This window comes from Megalobrama amblycephala, linkage group LG12 (genome assembly GCF_018812025.1).
Source record: "Megalobrama amblycephala isolate DHTTF-2021 linkage group LG12, ASM1881202v1, whole genome shotgun sequence".
NCBI classification, from domain to species: domain Eukaryota; kingdom Metazoa; phylum Chordata; class Actinopteri; order Cypriniformes; family Xenocyprididae; genus Megalobrama; species Megalobrama amblycephala.
This window is the reverse complement of record NC_063055.1, coordinates 35,491,483-35,508,821: the sequence shown is the minus strand read 5'-3', so window position 1 is coordinate 35,508,821 and position 17,339 is coordinate 35,491,483. Positions and strand designations below refer to the sequence as shown.

The 17,339-nt window shown below is 37.2% G+C and overlaps 1 protein-coding gene across 3 annotated transcripts in view; it reads left to right on the top strand.

Annotated features, from left to right (window-relative positions):
• Positions 1-17,339, top strand: part of si:dkey-32e23.4 (dynamin-1-like protein) — a 33,759-nt gene that overhangs the window by 2,833 nt on the left and 13,587 nt on the right. For 2 of the 3 annotated variants that reach the window (XM_048210862.1, XM_048210864.1), the window contains exons 4-11: positions 2,516-2,554; positions 3,022-3,068; positions 4,132-4,200; positions 4,324-4,410; positions 6,793-6,955; positions 7,032-7,152; positions 12,285-12,623; positions 16,593-16,713. In XM_048210862.1, the coding sequence (XP_048066819.1) occupies positions 2,516-2,554; positions 3,022-3,068; positions 4,132-4,200; positions 4,324-4,410; positions 6,793-6,955; positions 7,032-7,152; positions 12,285-12,623; positions 16,593-16,713 (986 nt within the window). The remainder of the gene's footprint in view (positions 1-2,515; positions 2,555-3,021; positions 3,069-4,131; positions 4,201-4,323; positions 4,411-6,792; positions 6,956-7,031; positions 7,153-12,284; positions 12,624-16,592; positions 16,714-17,339) is intronic. The other variant, XM_048210863.1, reaches the window with a different exon arrangement.

Below are 17,339 nucleotides of genomic sequence, written 5' to 3'. Positions count from 1 at the left end.
AACTCTGTAAGTCTGTAAGATTTTATAATGCATTTATTTGATCAAAACATAATATTGTGAAATATCCTTGCTGAATAAAAGTATTATTTCTTAAAGATGGTACTGATCTTTTGAACAGAAGTTCATTTGAAGAACAGTTATTAAATTCACTGAAATGTGCTAAAATAATTTTTACTAGAAAAAAAGGCGGAAAAAAAACGTTAATTAAAATATAATTAAGAACCTTAACAAAAATGAGAGTTTTATGTATGTGTATGATATTTCTTGTCCCATACACTTCCATTTAAGGCTGCATGATATTGAAGAAAAATGCGATAACTTGTAAAATAATTTGATATTCAATATGATATTGCTTTAAGTGTGTAAAATCAATTTAAATTATATTTAAAAATATTTTAAACCTGAAAATGATATAACCAAAATAGACACTATATTATTTTTTTTAAGTATTGGGACACCCCTCTAAATCATTGAATTCAGGTGTTCCAATCACTTCCATGGCCACAGGCGTATAAAATCAAGCACCTAGGCTGCAGACTGCTTCTACAAACATTTGTGAAAGAATGGGTCGCTCTCAGGAGCTCAGTGAATTCAAGTGTGGTACCGTGATGCCACCTGTGCAATAAGTCCATTCGTGAAATTTTCTTCACTACTAAATATTCCACGGTCAACTGTTAGTGGTATCATAACAAAGTGGAAGCAATTGGGAACAACAGCAACTCAGCCATGAAGTGGTAGGCCACTAAAATCACAGAGTGGGGTCAGTGCATGCTGAGGCACACAGTGCACAGAAGGCAACTTTCAATAGCTACAGACCTCTAAACTTAGTGTGGCCTTCAGATTAGCTCAAGAACAGCGAGTAGAGAGCTTCATGGAATGGGTTTTCATGGCCGAGCAGCTCATCCAAGCCTTACATCACCAAGTGCAATGCAAAGCGTCGGATGCAGTGGTGTAAAGCATGCACCACTGGACTCTAGAGCAGTGGAGACGTGTTCTCTGGAGTGACCAATCACGCTTCTCTGTCTGACAATCCAATGGACGAGTCTGGCTTTGGTGGTTGCCAGGAGAACGGTACTTGCCTGACTGCATTGTGCCAAGTGTAAAGTTTGATGGAGGGGGATTATGGTGTGGGGTTGTTTTTCAGGGGTTGGGCTTGAACCTTTACTTTCAGTGAAAGGAACTCTTAATGCTTCAGCATACCAAGACATTTTGGACAATTTCATGCTCCCAACTTTGTGGGAGCAGTTTGGGGATGGCCCCTTCCTGTTCCAACATGACTGCGGACCAGTGCACAAAGCAAGGTCCATAAAGACATGGATGAGCGAGTTTGGTGTGGACCTCAACCCCATAGAACAGCTTTGGGATGAATTAGAGCGGAGACTGTGAGCCAGGCCTTCTCACCAACATCACTGTCTGACCTCACAAATGCGCTTCTAGAAGAATGGTCAAAAATTCCCATAAACACACTCCTAAACCTTGTGGAAAGCCTTCCCAGAAGAGTTGAAGCTGTAATAGCTGCAAAGAGTGGGCCAACTCCATATTAAACCCTACGGATTAAGAATGGGATGTCATTAAAGTTCATGTGCACGTAAAGGCAGGCGTCCCGAAACTTTTGGCAATATAGTGTATGTTTCAGATTCTTTCTGGGAAAAAAGTATCACTACAACTTCTGAAAGTGAACAGCTGTGTTTTAGCATTACATAAAAAGTAATGTCACAAATCTGGCAATGTCATTTGAACATCAATGTAAACAAAAACAAAAAAATTACTACGAATATTTAAATACCAACAACTCTCTGCTCAACTTGGTAATATAGCATTCAAGTAAGAAACAATACAGAATAATCAAATGTAAATCTAAAACACTGCATAGTTTTTAGGTTTACTGTATTAGGCTGCTGTCATTTTATGACTTAATAGACGGATCCAAATGACACGCATTCGATTTCTTTCCCAACCGTTTACATTCACTGAAGACATAACCGACTGTGTTTATATGAATACTCACCAAGATAGACATTTTGCCATAACTGTGTGTGTATTTGACTGTTCGAGTGCAATAAGCCGTGAAAGAGAACTGAATTCGGGATCGCACGTTGTCTGAGAGGCGGCTTTCTGTGTGTGCATCTCCGGTGTGTGTGTTAGACAGCGCGAGCACCACAATAAGTTGATTTCAGCAGCTTATTGGGCTTTAAAAATTCTTTTTTTTTTTAACATCAAGCAAGTCACATGTAAGTAACAGTTGCATACCCAGTCTATTCTCCGCTATATGCGTCGACCTAAAACTTTGACTTTTCGATATGTTTTGAAGTAGCCTATTATTAAAATCATTCAGATATCACAAGCCATTGGTTTTTGCTCTTTTTTTTCCACACATAGAGCTTAACTTGTATTGAACCCGAACATTTCTTTAACGTCTGCTCTATTCTGATCTTTCTGTGAATTTGTTCCTAATACGCTTTCAGTAACATTTCTTCCTAACACTCTCTCTGCTGTCCTCTCTTCACTTTCTCAGGAAATGGAGCTAAACAAAACCCTCAAAACACCTATCCAGGTCTCTGTTTTTCAACACATGTTCGTCTGCATGAATGTTCATCTGTCCAATTCACTCTCCTGGTGTGGTTCCCATCCCACAGCACTTGCTCTTCTGTTTTGTAAATGTAGTTCTTCATAACCCAGATTGTTTTCCCATCTGTTGTGTTTTCATTTGTAAGTGAAAAAGCTGATACTGTTTTTACTGCTACTGTTTCCACTTTGAGACTAGAGCGAATGCACGTTTGGGCTCCAGTCTCTCAGTTGTGTAATAATGTATCCAGCAGCTGTAACGTTTCTGGTTGAATATTGATTTCACAATTTGTTCACGTCGGTTCACTTTGCAGTGAAAGCCTGTAAAAAGCTTTTACTCCGTCGAGGTCTTTTATGGGAAGAAGGTTTCTGCAGATTCAGTGTCATAAGTATTGATTTGTATTGTCTTGTGTTTGTGTTATTCTCTCTCATTCTGTCTCATTCTATCTTCTAAAGGAATCAAAGCAGAGGAATGGGGCACCTTCCTTCACTGCAAAAACCAGGTAGTTGTTTTTCTTGTTCATGTTGGAGTTCTTGTTTGACAGTAAAGCCCTATTCAGATGGGACTAGTTTTCATGGAGGAAGTTGGAGACATTTGTGTTTCACAGGCGTACTTTGTGATTTTAATCCTGCCCAAATCTGCCATGTCTGTGTTTTCTCACACAACCTCAGTAAAAATTCCAGAGCAAATTACCTACTGTTTTTTGGCAAACTCAACGGTCCTCAGAGAAATCTCATCCTTTCTGAATGTGAATGTCTGTGATTGCCGATATTGTGTTATTCTAACGTTTCTCTTTAGCCCTATTCGGACAGGACTAGTTTTCCAAACGACGTTTGAGTAACAATTCTTATCAACCTATGTCTGTGATTTTATGTACGGATTCGGACGGGACTAACATCTCCGTGTTTATTACCGAGGTAGGAGTGTCTGTGTTTTACATGTGGGCATTTCAGAAGATCACGTGTTCAGAATGCACTTTGAAATATAAAGTAAAACGTCCTAACACATTTAGTGTTTTGTAAACATTTTATAAAAATTGTAGTGTGAAAAAACTTCTTATAATAAACCCACTGGAATAAAAAGTTTTAACTTATATAATTTACACGTTATGTAATTAAGTGCAGAAATGAAAGTAATCTTACCTGAAACTGATATTACAGTAGCCAGTCTTAACAGTTTACGTGATTTGGCTCTTCTTGTTGATTTATTTTTTTTATTTCTTCGCAGTGTACCAATGTGTACCATATTGTGCCTTTAAATAGGGTTTTAGTAATAAATTAAAGGTATATAAATAATTAATTAATTAAAGACATACGTCATACATGTACAGCACATGACCTTCTGTAACGCCCACATCTAGATAACACACACTCCCACCTCTGTATTAAACACTGAAATGTTAGTTCCCTCCGATTCAGGACATGAAATAAATCAGACATCAGGTGATAAGAACTGTAACTCAAACTTCATTTAGAAAACTAGTCCTGTCCGAATAGGAAAAAAAGGGTCATTCAGAACACGTTATAGCTTGTTATGACGCCAACTGCTTTTTTTTCTTTGCCCAGATTTTCACAGATTTTAATGAAATCCGGAAAGAGATTGAGGAGGAAACAGATCGCAGTACCAATAATAAGGTGCAGTGGAAGCATGGCACTTATCAGTGCTTCATACAGTTTGACATACACACACTTGTTGTACCATTTGAAGGCCCTGATTTAAATGATCTCATTGTGGTGTTCTTTTTTTTTTCTCCTTAGGGCATCAGTCCAGAGCCCATTTACCTGAAGATCTATTCCCCAAACGTACTCAGCCTGACGTTGGTTGACTTGCCTGGCATCACTAAGGTAACCACAATGACTGTACATATTATTTTACAATGTAATGCAAACAAACTCATTCCCTTTAGGATAAAAAATAGATATATTCTGTTTTATCTCTTGAAAGCAAATTCTGTCAATTAAAGGTGCTATAGAGGATGTTTTGTTTTATACATTTTTGCAATATTACTTGAAACTGTCTTTACTAACTGATAAAAGACTATTTATTCGGTGCACTGAAAGGAATAATATCAATATACATCATCTGTGCACGAGGTAGGGCCTTAAAAACATCAGCCAATCATTTGTGTGATCATCGCGTAAACGATTGGCCCTCTGGCTTGTCAATCACTGCCGTGACGTTCCTTGTGAGAGACGTGCGCGCTCCAGTAACTTTCCACAGGCGCCGCATGCAATGTTTTTGTCAGGAGACAGGAGTAACAACTGCAGATTATGAGTTACCTGCGGTGAGTCCGACATAATGAATCCACTAACACAACACAGCGAATGCCAGTGGTAAACACTCGTGTTCCAACAACTCGTGCACGAGTTTTGGGAGGCGTTCCCTCGAAATGAGCTGTGAAGGAGGGGGGTTGTTCTTATGCATGCGTTCATTTAAAAAACTCACTAACAGTCTTTGGTTTCTCAGTCGTCGAAAACATCCTCTATAGCATGCAACGTCAACTGGCGGCCCGCGGGCCAAATCCGGCCCGCCAGGGATTTCCAGCCGGCCCCCAGAATAATACTGAATTCAGGAATAGTCTTGTAAGATGAAAAAGTTTAGGGCTGGTCCGAATACCATTTTTTGAGCTTTGAAGCTTCGGTAGTAATGAACATCGACTCTTCGGAGAGAGGGGCTGAACATATTTTTCTCTCTAATAAAGGCAGGAATCTGTGTCTGTATGTCCGTTTGCATTTTTATTATTTCGAGAACCGTTCAGCCAATCGACTTCACAAGGGAGTGCAGTGTTGCATTTGGTGCAATATAGATGGACACGCGAGACGCGACACATTCAGAATTAATAAACTTTTAGTAAACTACAGTCAGAACAGCGAGAGAGGGAAGTGGCGCACCTCATGCGGGCAGGGCTTATGCTCCGAGAACGGACACTGCACTAGTGATATAAAACGCACACACACAGGTCTGTTAAATTAAGCAATACTTTAAAGGTAGTCTAATATTTTTCTGACTAACAAATTGGCACAGTAAGGGTAGATTTAAATAAAGAAAAACGAAATTTAAATAAAGAAAAACGAAATTTAAATAAAGAAAAACAAAATTAAGTTAAATTAAAAACTAGATTAATTTAGATTGATAATAACGGGTAAAAATGCTAATACATTTTGTTTCTATTATTCTATTTTCCACAATGTCAAAGCAACAAAACACAAGCTCAGACATGCACTTCGGTCCATACAAACTCCGCTGTTCTGCTCTCTAGCCAGAGAACACTCCCGTTGCTGGAACACGCGTCGGTTCTATTTCTAGCATGCACGCGTTTTCCGCGTGGCTCAAGCGCGCCTGAGATGCGTGTCTCAGTGTGCAAACTCCAACCTGTTAAATATGGGAGCCGAAATAAAAACGGGCACGCCACGCAGCTGAGATGCTCACGCAGCCAGTGTGTCGCCGGCCTTATTCAAGGGGGAATGAGAACCGTTTTGCGGGGGATCCCAGGTGTGCAAAAAAAAAAAAAAAAGAATATTCGAATGTCAAATTTTCAAATCGAATACCAACCCACCGAACGAATATTCGGGTCCGTTCCTTATTTATTTATTTTTAAATCTAACGAAAAAAAAAAGCCTTCTGAAAAGTAGCTTGTGCCATAGCCTGCCTTCAGTCAAGAATGACGATAAACGCGTTGCTCTCATTGAACATCTTTTATTGTTTCACGTGCTCATTTTTTCACAAATGTCAAAATTTCCCTTGCCTGGGATTTGCACACAATTGCGTGACAGTGATGGACAGCTTGACAGCCTCACAAATATGAAGCCTACAATATCGCTATCGCCTCCTGGTGGCTTGCTGCAGTACAGGTAATATGTAAAAAATAACATAAATTTGGAATTAGAATTAGTATATCAAATAATAACATATTAGGATACAATTTGAATTTTATTTTATATTACGAGTATCTGGCCCTTACAGTGTCTGCAGAGAAAAATTCTGGCCCTTGGACAAATATAGTTGATGACCCCTGCTCTATAGCACCTTTAAATGTTATTTCTGTACAATTAATTATTTAAATAGTCCAGTAAAATTTTAATAAAATAGTTTTTTTTTAATAAAATAATCCAGTACAATTTTTTCAGTCCACTGTAAATGTGTCTGCACTTTTAAAGATACAATAATTCATTCACCTTCATTCACCCTCTCACTCTCTGTCATATGATGTGATCTTTTTTGAGTAGGTCCCAGTTGGTGACCAGCCAGAGGATATTGAGACTCAAGTCCAAGAGATGATTCTGTCCTACATCTCCAACCCCAACTCCATCATCCTGTGTGTATCTCCTGCAAACTCTGACCTTGCCACATCTGATGCCCTTAAACTGGCACGAGAGGTGGACGCAGATGGTGAGTCCAGATGTCATTATTACACCATTGAATGGCACTGTGGGAAGGGAATGCATTCATTGGCTGTTGCGCTCAGGTCGTAGGACGCTGCTGGTCGTGAGTAAGCTGGATTTGATGGACGCGGGGACAGATGCTCTGGAGGTGCTGCTGGGTCGTGTCATACCAGTCAGACTGGGCATTATTGGTGTGGTTAACAGGTCAGTTACTTTAAACATTTGTTGAAAATGTACAAAATTATTTTTATTTTACCCAATGCAGATGATGACCCAATGGTCATCATAACTTGTTTTCATGACAGATTTATTTAAACATACATTAAACATGCATTAAATAATCAAGACAGGTTAAGTAATATATAATGAATATATATAGGCTAATATAGTGCATATTTGTAGCGAAAGTTCATTTCTCTAGCGAACTAACAAGCTGTGGAGGACACTGAATGACATTTCTAAGGTAACTGCTATGTAATAATCTCCCCACTCACTGATGTCTTTCCGCCGTTGAAACACTGATTGAGCAACGATTGAGATATGTTTCAGTAAGTTGTACTGTATCTTTCAACATACCTTCAGATGTTCATTCATGTTTATTCTGTAACTAGTACTAAAGAGTAAGAGATGATCGTGTTCACTCGCGCTCTGCACCGCCTGAACTGAGGCGCCTGCACAGAGATCTGCCACGCCACATTAAAGAGAATCAAAGCGGCATTTATTGTTTGAATTTCGTGATAAAATGAACAGAATTTAAAGGGATGAGACTTTGTTTCTTATCAAAAGTAACAAACTCCAACTCTGTATTCGTCCATACACATGTACCGAACTGAACGACATAAATGGATCCTATATCCTGATTTTAAATTTAAATTTCAAATGCAATTTTAGATGCAAAATTTGACCTCCAGAGCAACAGACTTATATTTAAAGGGATAGTTCACACTAAAATTAAGTCATCATGTACTCATCATGTGTTGTTCTAATACCGTACGCCTTTCTTTCTTTTTCTCACCACAAAATTAAAAAAAAAAGTCCTGCTTGCACTCCTTCATGTAATGGCAGTGAATAGCTACCAGCATAAAGCTTTTTGAAAAAGATACAAAAGTATCACAGAATGATCCCATGCAATGCGTGTTGTATATTCCAAATGTTCTGGGGAAATTTGATAGGGTTTGGTAAAAACAAACTGAAATATAAAAATGTAATGTATTATTTAACAATAGTCCTGACTGTTGGTCCATGAGACTCTATTAACACCGCAGTTCACTAGAAAACACACAAAAAGAATGAAGGGCATACTGCATATATCTGTGCAACACCAGGGTGAATAAATGATTGCTTAATTTTCGTTATAGGGTGAAATATCCCTTTAAGTCATTATTCACTCGTAATCTTCCCTTATAATCTTTGTTTTTTCTCAGTGGGAACTAAAAGTCATTGTTTAAGGCTCTACAGTACAAACATTTAATTTACATTGTGAATAGGAACAGGAAGTCATGGCTGGACAATTTCATGTTCATGATCACCCTGGTGTGCTAAAAATGTAAATATGGATGGGAATATACTTCAGAGATATTTTACTAATAAGATTTTCTAAGGGTACCATTAATTGTGTCAAATGTGTATTAGAGAAAAACATTTATTTCACAATGAGATTTACCCCCCATTTTAAATTCGTATACTTCAATGAAAATGTTAGATTTTTGTGAATTTTTGAAATAAAAGATCTAAAGGATTAACGATGCACGTTTATTTTCACAGGCTTTTTTGTATATATTTACCAAGGGTACCAACACTTTTGTCCATGTCCGTATAAAATGCAGATACAGTTTCACTAACATTCAAAGGTTTTCAATGTAAATGTCTTTACTGTCACTTTTTATCAATTTAATGTGTCCTTGCTGAATAAAAAATAAAAATCTTTTAAAAAATGTATTGGCCCCAAACTTTAAAAAAATAAATAAATAAACTGAAAACAAAATAAATAAAAGTAAATAAAATAAAATGAACTTTGACTGTACTCTTTAAACTTTTGACTGTGCCCCTATAAATTTCAACTCTGTGGCTTCTAAACAAAAATCCTGGAGTCCTGTAGCTCTTTTAGCAACACAGGTGGTCATTTCACCTTGAAACTGCACCAAGTTGGACCTGCAGCAATGTATTTCACACATTTTGCAAAAATGCAGAGTCTGTTTTTTCTGATGAGACTGGGGAGATCATTACAGAACTCATTTACATATGAAGTCCTAAAGGCACAGCAGCAAAAACAGCCTGTTTAAGCATAAGGGTTAGAGAGAGGGTGAAAAAATGACCATGTAGAAGAACTTCACGACGTGCGCATGAAACCCTGAGTGACATATAAGTGGGCTTCAGGGAAAAAATAAGTGTAGCACACGGCCCTTTCGACTTCTTTTACTGCAGTGGAAACATAATCAACCATGTGAAAAAGTATTGCAACATTTTAACAGTGTAATTTTCTTACATTTCGAGTTCCTCTATCATATCACTAAGGAGCAGTGACTGTAATATTCCCTACGCTGTTATCCTCTCCTTCTGCCCTGCCTGTTTAAGCACAAGCACCCAAGGGTACCACGTCTACCCGCTATCAGCGAACAGAGCCGTTTTGAAGATAAATCACTGGTTCATTCAGCTGTGGCCTTAGCGTGTCCTTTAGGGCCTGTACGGATACTGGGAGACAATTTAGTTGGGGAGAAGAACCGCAGTGACACATTTCATTTCTCGACTCTCGTTAACTTAATCAGAAATAGCTGCAGGCCAACGTCTCTTCAATATTAACCTACGCTCTCTTTGAGGATTCAACGACGAGCAGTCAAACAGAAAAGCACTTGAAGATTTCCTGGGAGAGCATTTATGGGAAGCAAGCATTGGCAACAAATAAAAGACGTGTTCTGTGCAATATATTGGTCAGTCATTTACGTTTTATCAGAAGTGTTTGCTAATGCAAGCATAACTGTTATTATTACTCATACTTGAGGTGAGAGATTCAAACTAATCCTTAACCTTGAATATTACATTCAAGCATGCATCTAGTGTTGTTTGGCCTTCAGTCTTGAAATCATGTGTTATTGAAGAGAATTGACTTAGGATTTTTAACTGATGGATGTTAAAACAGGCAGAACTTAGACTGAAGGAAGAACCTGAGCCATAACAGCATACAATAAAGACTTGAACCAGTAACCTAGCAACCACATAACAATTCCCTAGCAACAACACAGAAGTGTGGCAATAGGTTTTGCCCAGGAAAGCACAATTTACATTTTCTTCAGAAAATGTAAAAATGTTGCTTTCATTCCTAGTCGTCATGTGCACAGTACTTGGGACTCTGTTGACAGAAGCTACTCTTTTTCCAGTAGTGGGCAGTGTACTAACAATTTTCAGCTCACTTCTATCCTGTAACAATGCACTACAGATTGATTTGGACCAAAATGAAAGAGCTGAAGATACTTTCAATTTATGCCTAATGACACCAATCATTTCTATATTTAAAGTCAGCATGAAATCAATAGTAACTCTGTAAAGAGTAGATTTACTGTCTAAATGAGCCTTCTTGGTCTTTTTATGAATGACACAGTTTAATTTTGTTACATTTTATTAAAATGTAATGTGACATGCTCCATCTCTAAAATTACCTTCTTTTTTGACCTCTCCAACAACCATTTTCACATACATACACATGCCATTCAAAACTTTGGGGTCAGTTTGTTGTTGCTTTGAAAGAAATTAATTCTTTTATTCAGCTAGGGCATATTAAATTGATCAAAAGTGAAAGTAAAGACATTTATAATGTTACAAAAGATTTCTATTTTAAATAAATGCTGTTCTAAACTTTCATCAAAGTATCTTTTTTTTCACAAAAATATAAAGTAACATTGATAATAATGTTTCTTGTGCACCAAATCATCATATTAAAATGATTTCTAAAAGATCAGCGTTGACATCACATGAATAAATTACATTTTAAAATATTTTTAAATTGTAATAATGTTTTTTTTTACTATATTTTACGATACAGAGGGTAACGATTAGATTATGAAACGTTTCTTGATGTGCCACAAAGCAAATTTTATCTTTGTTATTAAAAATAAGAACAAAGATGTAAATAACAAACAGTAGAAATACAATATAAGAAACAAATGAAGTTAACAGGTGTTTATTTAATAGAAGTAAGAAATAATACAGAAATTGAATAATCAAATGTAAAAAAAATGCCACTGCATAGTCTTTAGTGTAATAATTACAAATAAATAGTTTATTATTAAAGCTACAAAAGTTCTTCAGTCAAGAGCAGTGAGTGATTCCCTCTGTTCTTTTTCTTTTTTGATTAACATTAATGGCACAGAGAGCAGCAGGTTTATTATATTAAGAGTAATGCACAGATCGAATATACAATAAACACATAATCCCCTCCCCCAACTGTTTATGTATGTAAACCAACTATGTTTACATGAATACTCGGCAAGACAGGTGTTTGTATCTGACCATTTAGGCACAAAATGCCGCTAAACAGAATTCGTATGGCATGCTGTCTAACAGAGGCATCTTTCTGTGCGCGCACTTCTGGTGTGTGTCAGTCAGCGCAAGTAATGCATCGAGAACTTTTTCATGGCTTCATGCACTTAAACATCAAGCATGTCCTGTACTTTATTTTCTCATGCATTCATGTTGTTTTCGTAAAAACTGAAGCCGAAACGTCAGATGCAAGTGCTAACATACACAAGTTTTTTTTTATATATAAGAGTAGCCTACTTTATTTACAATAAAACAGAACATTAATATGTTTTAAGGGCCTATTAAAGTACATTTTTAAAAAATCAGTTATTTTGTTTTTATGCATCGATGCAAAATTGATTATATCAGCATCACGTTACATGGCAAAAACTATTATATTCCAAAGCTCTAAAATAAATGCAGCCTTGGTGAGCATAAGAGACTTCTTTTAAAAACTGCTGTGCTGCCCGGTCAATAATTTCACAGTCATCACTTTTTTAAGAAGTTTCCTCCTAAAGAAACTGGATTCAGACTATGGCTATATAACATCATGCTTAACGATCTAGAACAAATCCAAACAAGCTTTAGAGATAAACAAGTCATTTTTATGTTTTTGCCCTACCGCTGAATCACACGCAGAGGATTGTGGGATATTATAAACTGCAGTTGATACATAAATACTGTCTAAAACCTACTAGAGGAAAGTATCTTTTTAGACAATGAATTCGGATGTGACTTGGTGCCTTCCTACTTCCATTTAAAAATTTTCAGGCTTTGATTCACTAATCAATTTTATAAATTTTTTTTTTTTTTTACTTCGCCAGGAGCCAGCATGACTTGAACACCCAAAAGAGTCTCACAGACTCCTGCAAAGACGAGCAGGCGTTTCTGCAGCGGCATTACCCGTCATTAGCCTCCCGCTGTGGCTCGCGCTACCTGGCTCGCACCCTGAGCCGACTGCTCATGCATCACATCAGGGACTGTCTCCCGGAGCTCAAGACACGAGTCACGGTGCTCACCGCTCAGTACCAGTCCCGACTCAACAGCTACGGGCAGCCTGTGGAAGACCACAGCGCCACCTTGCTGCAGATCGTCACCAAGTTTGCCACCGACTACTGCAACACCATCGAAGGCACTGCCAGGCACATCCAGACCTCTGAATTGTGAGTACATGAACCAGCGCATACTTTAAGATGTTTTCCGCAAAACAACATAAATATATATAGTCACCATGAAATCAAAATTATTTTTTTTAAAGTCATATGCTTTCGTAATCTTTAATCAAAAACATTAACCTCCCCTCCCTCTCGAAACATCATCTGATGTTTTCATGACGTGTGTCTCTGCAGAGTGTTGGACTAAATATCCTCCACAACTGAGAGCACACTGGCATTCACATCTGCCTACATTTAGTCAAGTCAAGTCACCTTTATTTATATAGCACTTTTTACAATGCAGATTGTGTCAAAGCAGCTTTACATTGATAACTGGTACATAATTTGGCTGCACAGCAGCTCTTAAAGAATAGTGTCAATGCAGGCAGATCAGAAGCACTGTTGAATAAATGTCAAGAATACTATTGAATATCAAATGTCAAGTGTCCCCAACTAAGCAAGCCAAAGGCGACAGCGGCAAGGAACCCAAACTCCATCAGGTGACATCAGGTGGCAAACAAGTGCCAAATAGGTGTTAAAATGGAGAAAAAAAAAAACCTTGGGAGAAACCAGGCTTAGTCGGGGGGGCCAGTTCTCCTCTGGCGAACAGTGCTTTGTTACAATCAGGTTGCTATCATAAGTCTGATAGGATCGCAACAATCAAAGTATTTAGTAAGCAATGCTCAACTACCTACAAGCCAATAAATTCCTGAGGGCGAAATCAAGTCCCGCTCTAGCTTTTTTCCTCATTCTGGAAACTGTTTCATTAAGATATACGTCACAATAGGGAAGAAAAGACTATTGCAACTTCCGTTTCATGCCGACTAGTGTTGTCACGATACTGGAATTTCTAACTTCGATGCGATACCTTGAAAAATATCGATATTCAATACCATTTTCGATACCACAGGAAAAAACATGCCATATATGTTGCCATACAGAAGTTTTTATCTCATAATTTTTTTATAATTTTAGGTAATTTTGTTGAAATAGCTCTGACACAGCACAGGGAGGGTTTATTTGAAACAGTCAGTAATAAAACAGTCAGTAATAAAATAAGAACATAAACAAATTGCAAAAGATAGCACAAATAAATAGACATGACTTTAAGTTTTTCAGGTGGGTCTAACAGTCGGCTAGTATTCTGGTAAGAAACACTATAGAAATTAAATAAATAATTAAATGTAAAAAAAAAAACTCTGGATTGATAGTCTTCACTGTAGAAATTAAATACAGATTAATGCTTATAAGAGCCATTTCAAGAGCAGTAAGTGATTTTCTTTTTGTCTTTTGTTTTTTTGATTAACATGACGGTGTTGTCACTTTAAGAGCTTATGCACGGATCCAATATACGGTTACACAACATGCACTGTCTTTCTCAAATATTTACATTGTCAAACTGACTGTGTTCACTAGAATACTCCCCAAGATGGGCATTTTGACATAATTTTGTGGGTATTTGACCGTTTACATGCAATAAGCCACAAAAAACAACTCATTTTGGTTCTAGCGAGCTGTTTGAGAGGCGGCTTTATGTGCGCACCACTTATATAGTTTAGTGGTGTGCGTGATTTTGGTATGAGCGCGAAACCTGCGGGAATGACAAATTATGCGCAATACAAGCACAATTCAAACAGAGTGAATGAGACAAGTGAGTGACAGGAGGCGGGTGTGTGTCAAACCGCTGAAGAGAAGAGAGAGCGAGAACGTGCAGCTGATATCGGTGTATCAGTATTGCAGAAAAGGAGTATTGGAAACGTTTCACATATTTCAGTATGGATACATATTGAAATATTGATATTTTTGACAACACTAATGCTGACTTTAAACAAGTTGTTTTTCTTATTGCCTCTAAATGTCTTTTTACATTAATTCCAAATATTTACCACAAAAATTCACCACAAATAAGATATTAAATCAATGAGTGCATTTCTACAGATCTTATTCCACTATTCTATATCTGACAGCTGTCACTGGAGCTGATGCTCTGGAGTCTGGTCGAGTGACTGGAACAAATAAAAGCAATAAATGCAACACACAAGCAGAGAAAAATAATTTATATGAAAAGCTTTTGTTGTTAAAGGGATAGTTCACCCAAAAATGAAAATTTGATGTTTATCTGCTTACCCCCAGGGCATCCAAGATGTAGGTGTCTTTGTTTCTTCAGTAGAACACAAATGATGATTTTTAACTGCAACCGCTGCCATCTGTCAGCCGTATAATGCATGTCAATGGGAACTTCATCTATAAGAGTAAAAAAAACATGCACAGACGAATCCAAATTAAACCCTGCGGCTCGTGACGACACATTGATGTCCTAAGACACGAAACGATCGGTTTGTGCGAGAAACCGAACAGTATTTATATAATTTTTTACCTCTAAAACACCACTATGTCCAACTGCGTTCAGCACTCGCTTAGTGATGTCTGATCGCGCTCTGACAACGGCAGTGATGTCTCGCGCATATACTTAAATGAGAGCTAGACATCACTGCTGTTGTCAGAGCGCGATCAGACCTCACGAATCGAATGATGAATGCCGTTGGACATAGTGGTGTATTTTTATTTACTCTTATAGTCCAAGTTCCCATTGACATGCATTATACGGCTGACAGACGGCAGCGGTTGGCGTTAAAAATCATCATTTGTGTTCTACTGAAGAAACAAAGACACCTACATCTTGGATGCGCTGGGGGTAAGCAGATAAACATCAAATTTTCATTTTTGGGTGAACTATAGCTTTAAAAACTGAAATGTGTTTATATATAAAGTAGGGTCCAAAGGAATGAGACGTAATCTGTTATTCAAATTTTTATTTATGTGGAAAGTGAAATTATCTCTGAGAATTTTTCTGTAGACGCCTTCCAACATTTCCTGTTTTTTGTTGTTGTTCTGCCCTGTGTATCAAATAATCTCAATGATTTTCCAATTTTATGCACATTTTTCTCCCCTCAGATTGTTTATTCTCTAAAAAATGTGTAATGTAGAATCATCTTCATCCATCGGGGCCGATTGATTGATTGATTTATTGTTTGTTTGTTTGGTTGGTTGTAGGCAGCCAGGGTGGAAAAAAATTGTGAAAAGGTTCTTCTTCAAGTGCTTCTCACAGTTTATTTCCTAAAAAACTAAAACTAAACAATGTAGGAAATAGGCACTTCAAAAAATGTATTGTATATCTATACCTGGTACAAAGTGTATAAAAGTATATAAAAATATATTTTCTAAATGCTTGTTATACTGTAGATTTTACTGCAAATGATTCATCCATGTATGTTTTACTTTTTTCCTTCTGTGCTTTCTTTACAATCGTGTTGTTTTTGGTGTGAATTTGAAAAGGCCTTATTTTTTGGCCCAGTTGAAAGTAAGCATTGGCTATTTATTTGTAGACACAAAAACATTGCACAAAGCCAGACAGTTAGATTTGAGCTTGTGATCTGAGAAAGCTCTTACCATTTTTGAGCACAAAAGTCATCAGACATCAGTCACAAAACGGGTCATAATTGTGATCTGTGGAGCCACTTAATACAGGTTGCCATCTTACACCATGTTATCGAGTTTGACATATTGCCATTACCAAGGCTACATTTCTGCTGAATCTTTTTTCTGTGACTTCAGCAGCGTCTCAGTCTGTCATTTTCGCACTGAAACTCATGACAGATATCAAGCACACCGTGTTTACTTTGTCTGCTTGGCTGAATTTGACAAGCAGATAATCCTCAAGTCTGCCCAACTCCTTATTTACACCCTGTTCACTGTTGGATGAAATTCTGTTCGTCTCTCATATCTGGCTAAGTCCACACCAGCTATCGATTAATTAAGTGCCTCGTATTGACGTTTTCTGGCTGGACGGTTAAGTACGACTTCAGGCCTGTGTGAATGTGTGAACGTGCCAATGTGCCCGCGATGCCCGAAAATGCTGCGTGGTTTTTAATTTTCATGGATTGACTGACTGACTGTGTGAGCATTTGTTTATTGTAGGTGTGGAGGAGCTCGTATCTGTTATATATTCCACGAGACATTTGGAAGAACCCTGCAGTCCATCGACCCACTTGGAGGACTCACTGAGCTAGATATTCTCACAGCTATTCGAAACGCTACGGTACAATATTTACATGTTTATGCATGCATGTGTGTGTGTATACAGATAAACATATACAGTACTTTTTATGGACCTTCTCAACTTTCTTTGCTCAGTTTTTTAAAGTAAAGTGAATAATTTCTACACCATAAGCATCACCAAATCAAATAATAACAATTATTTTTCAAGCAGACATATTTTCCGAGACACAATGTTATGGTTCAGAGCGTCATATTAATGTCCTCAACATAAAGAGTTTTGGAAACTGCACAGTCATGGAAAACCTCCAATTCCAAGCCTCTAAATGTTAAATAAATCTTAGAAATTAATAAAATCATTTCTTAATAAATAATATTTTTAAAATTTAATTGAAAAGTCCTATTAAAATCTATAGTGTATATAATGTTTTTGAAATAAGTCTCTTCTGCTCACCAAGGCTGCATTTATTTAATCAAGAATACAGTAAAACAGTAATATTGTGAAATATTATTTCAATTTAAAAGAAATGTTTTCTATTTTAAAATGTAATTTATTCATGTGATCAAAGCTGAATTTTCAGCATCATTACTCCAGTCTTCAGTGTCACATGATCCTTCAGAAATCATTCTAATATGCTCATCTGCTGCTCAAGAAACATTTCTGATTAT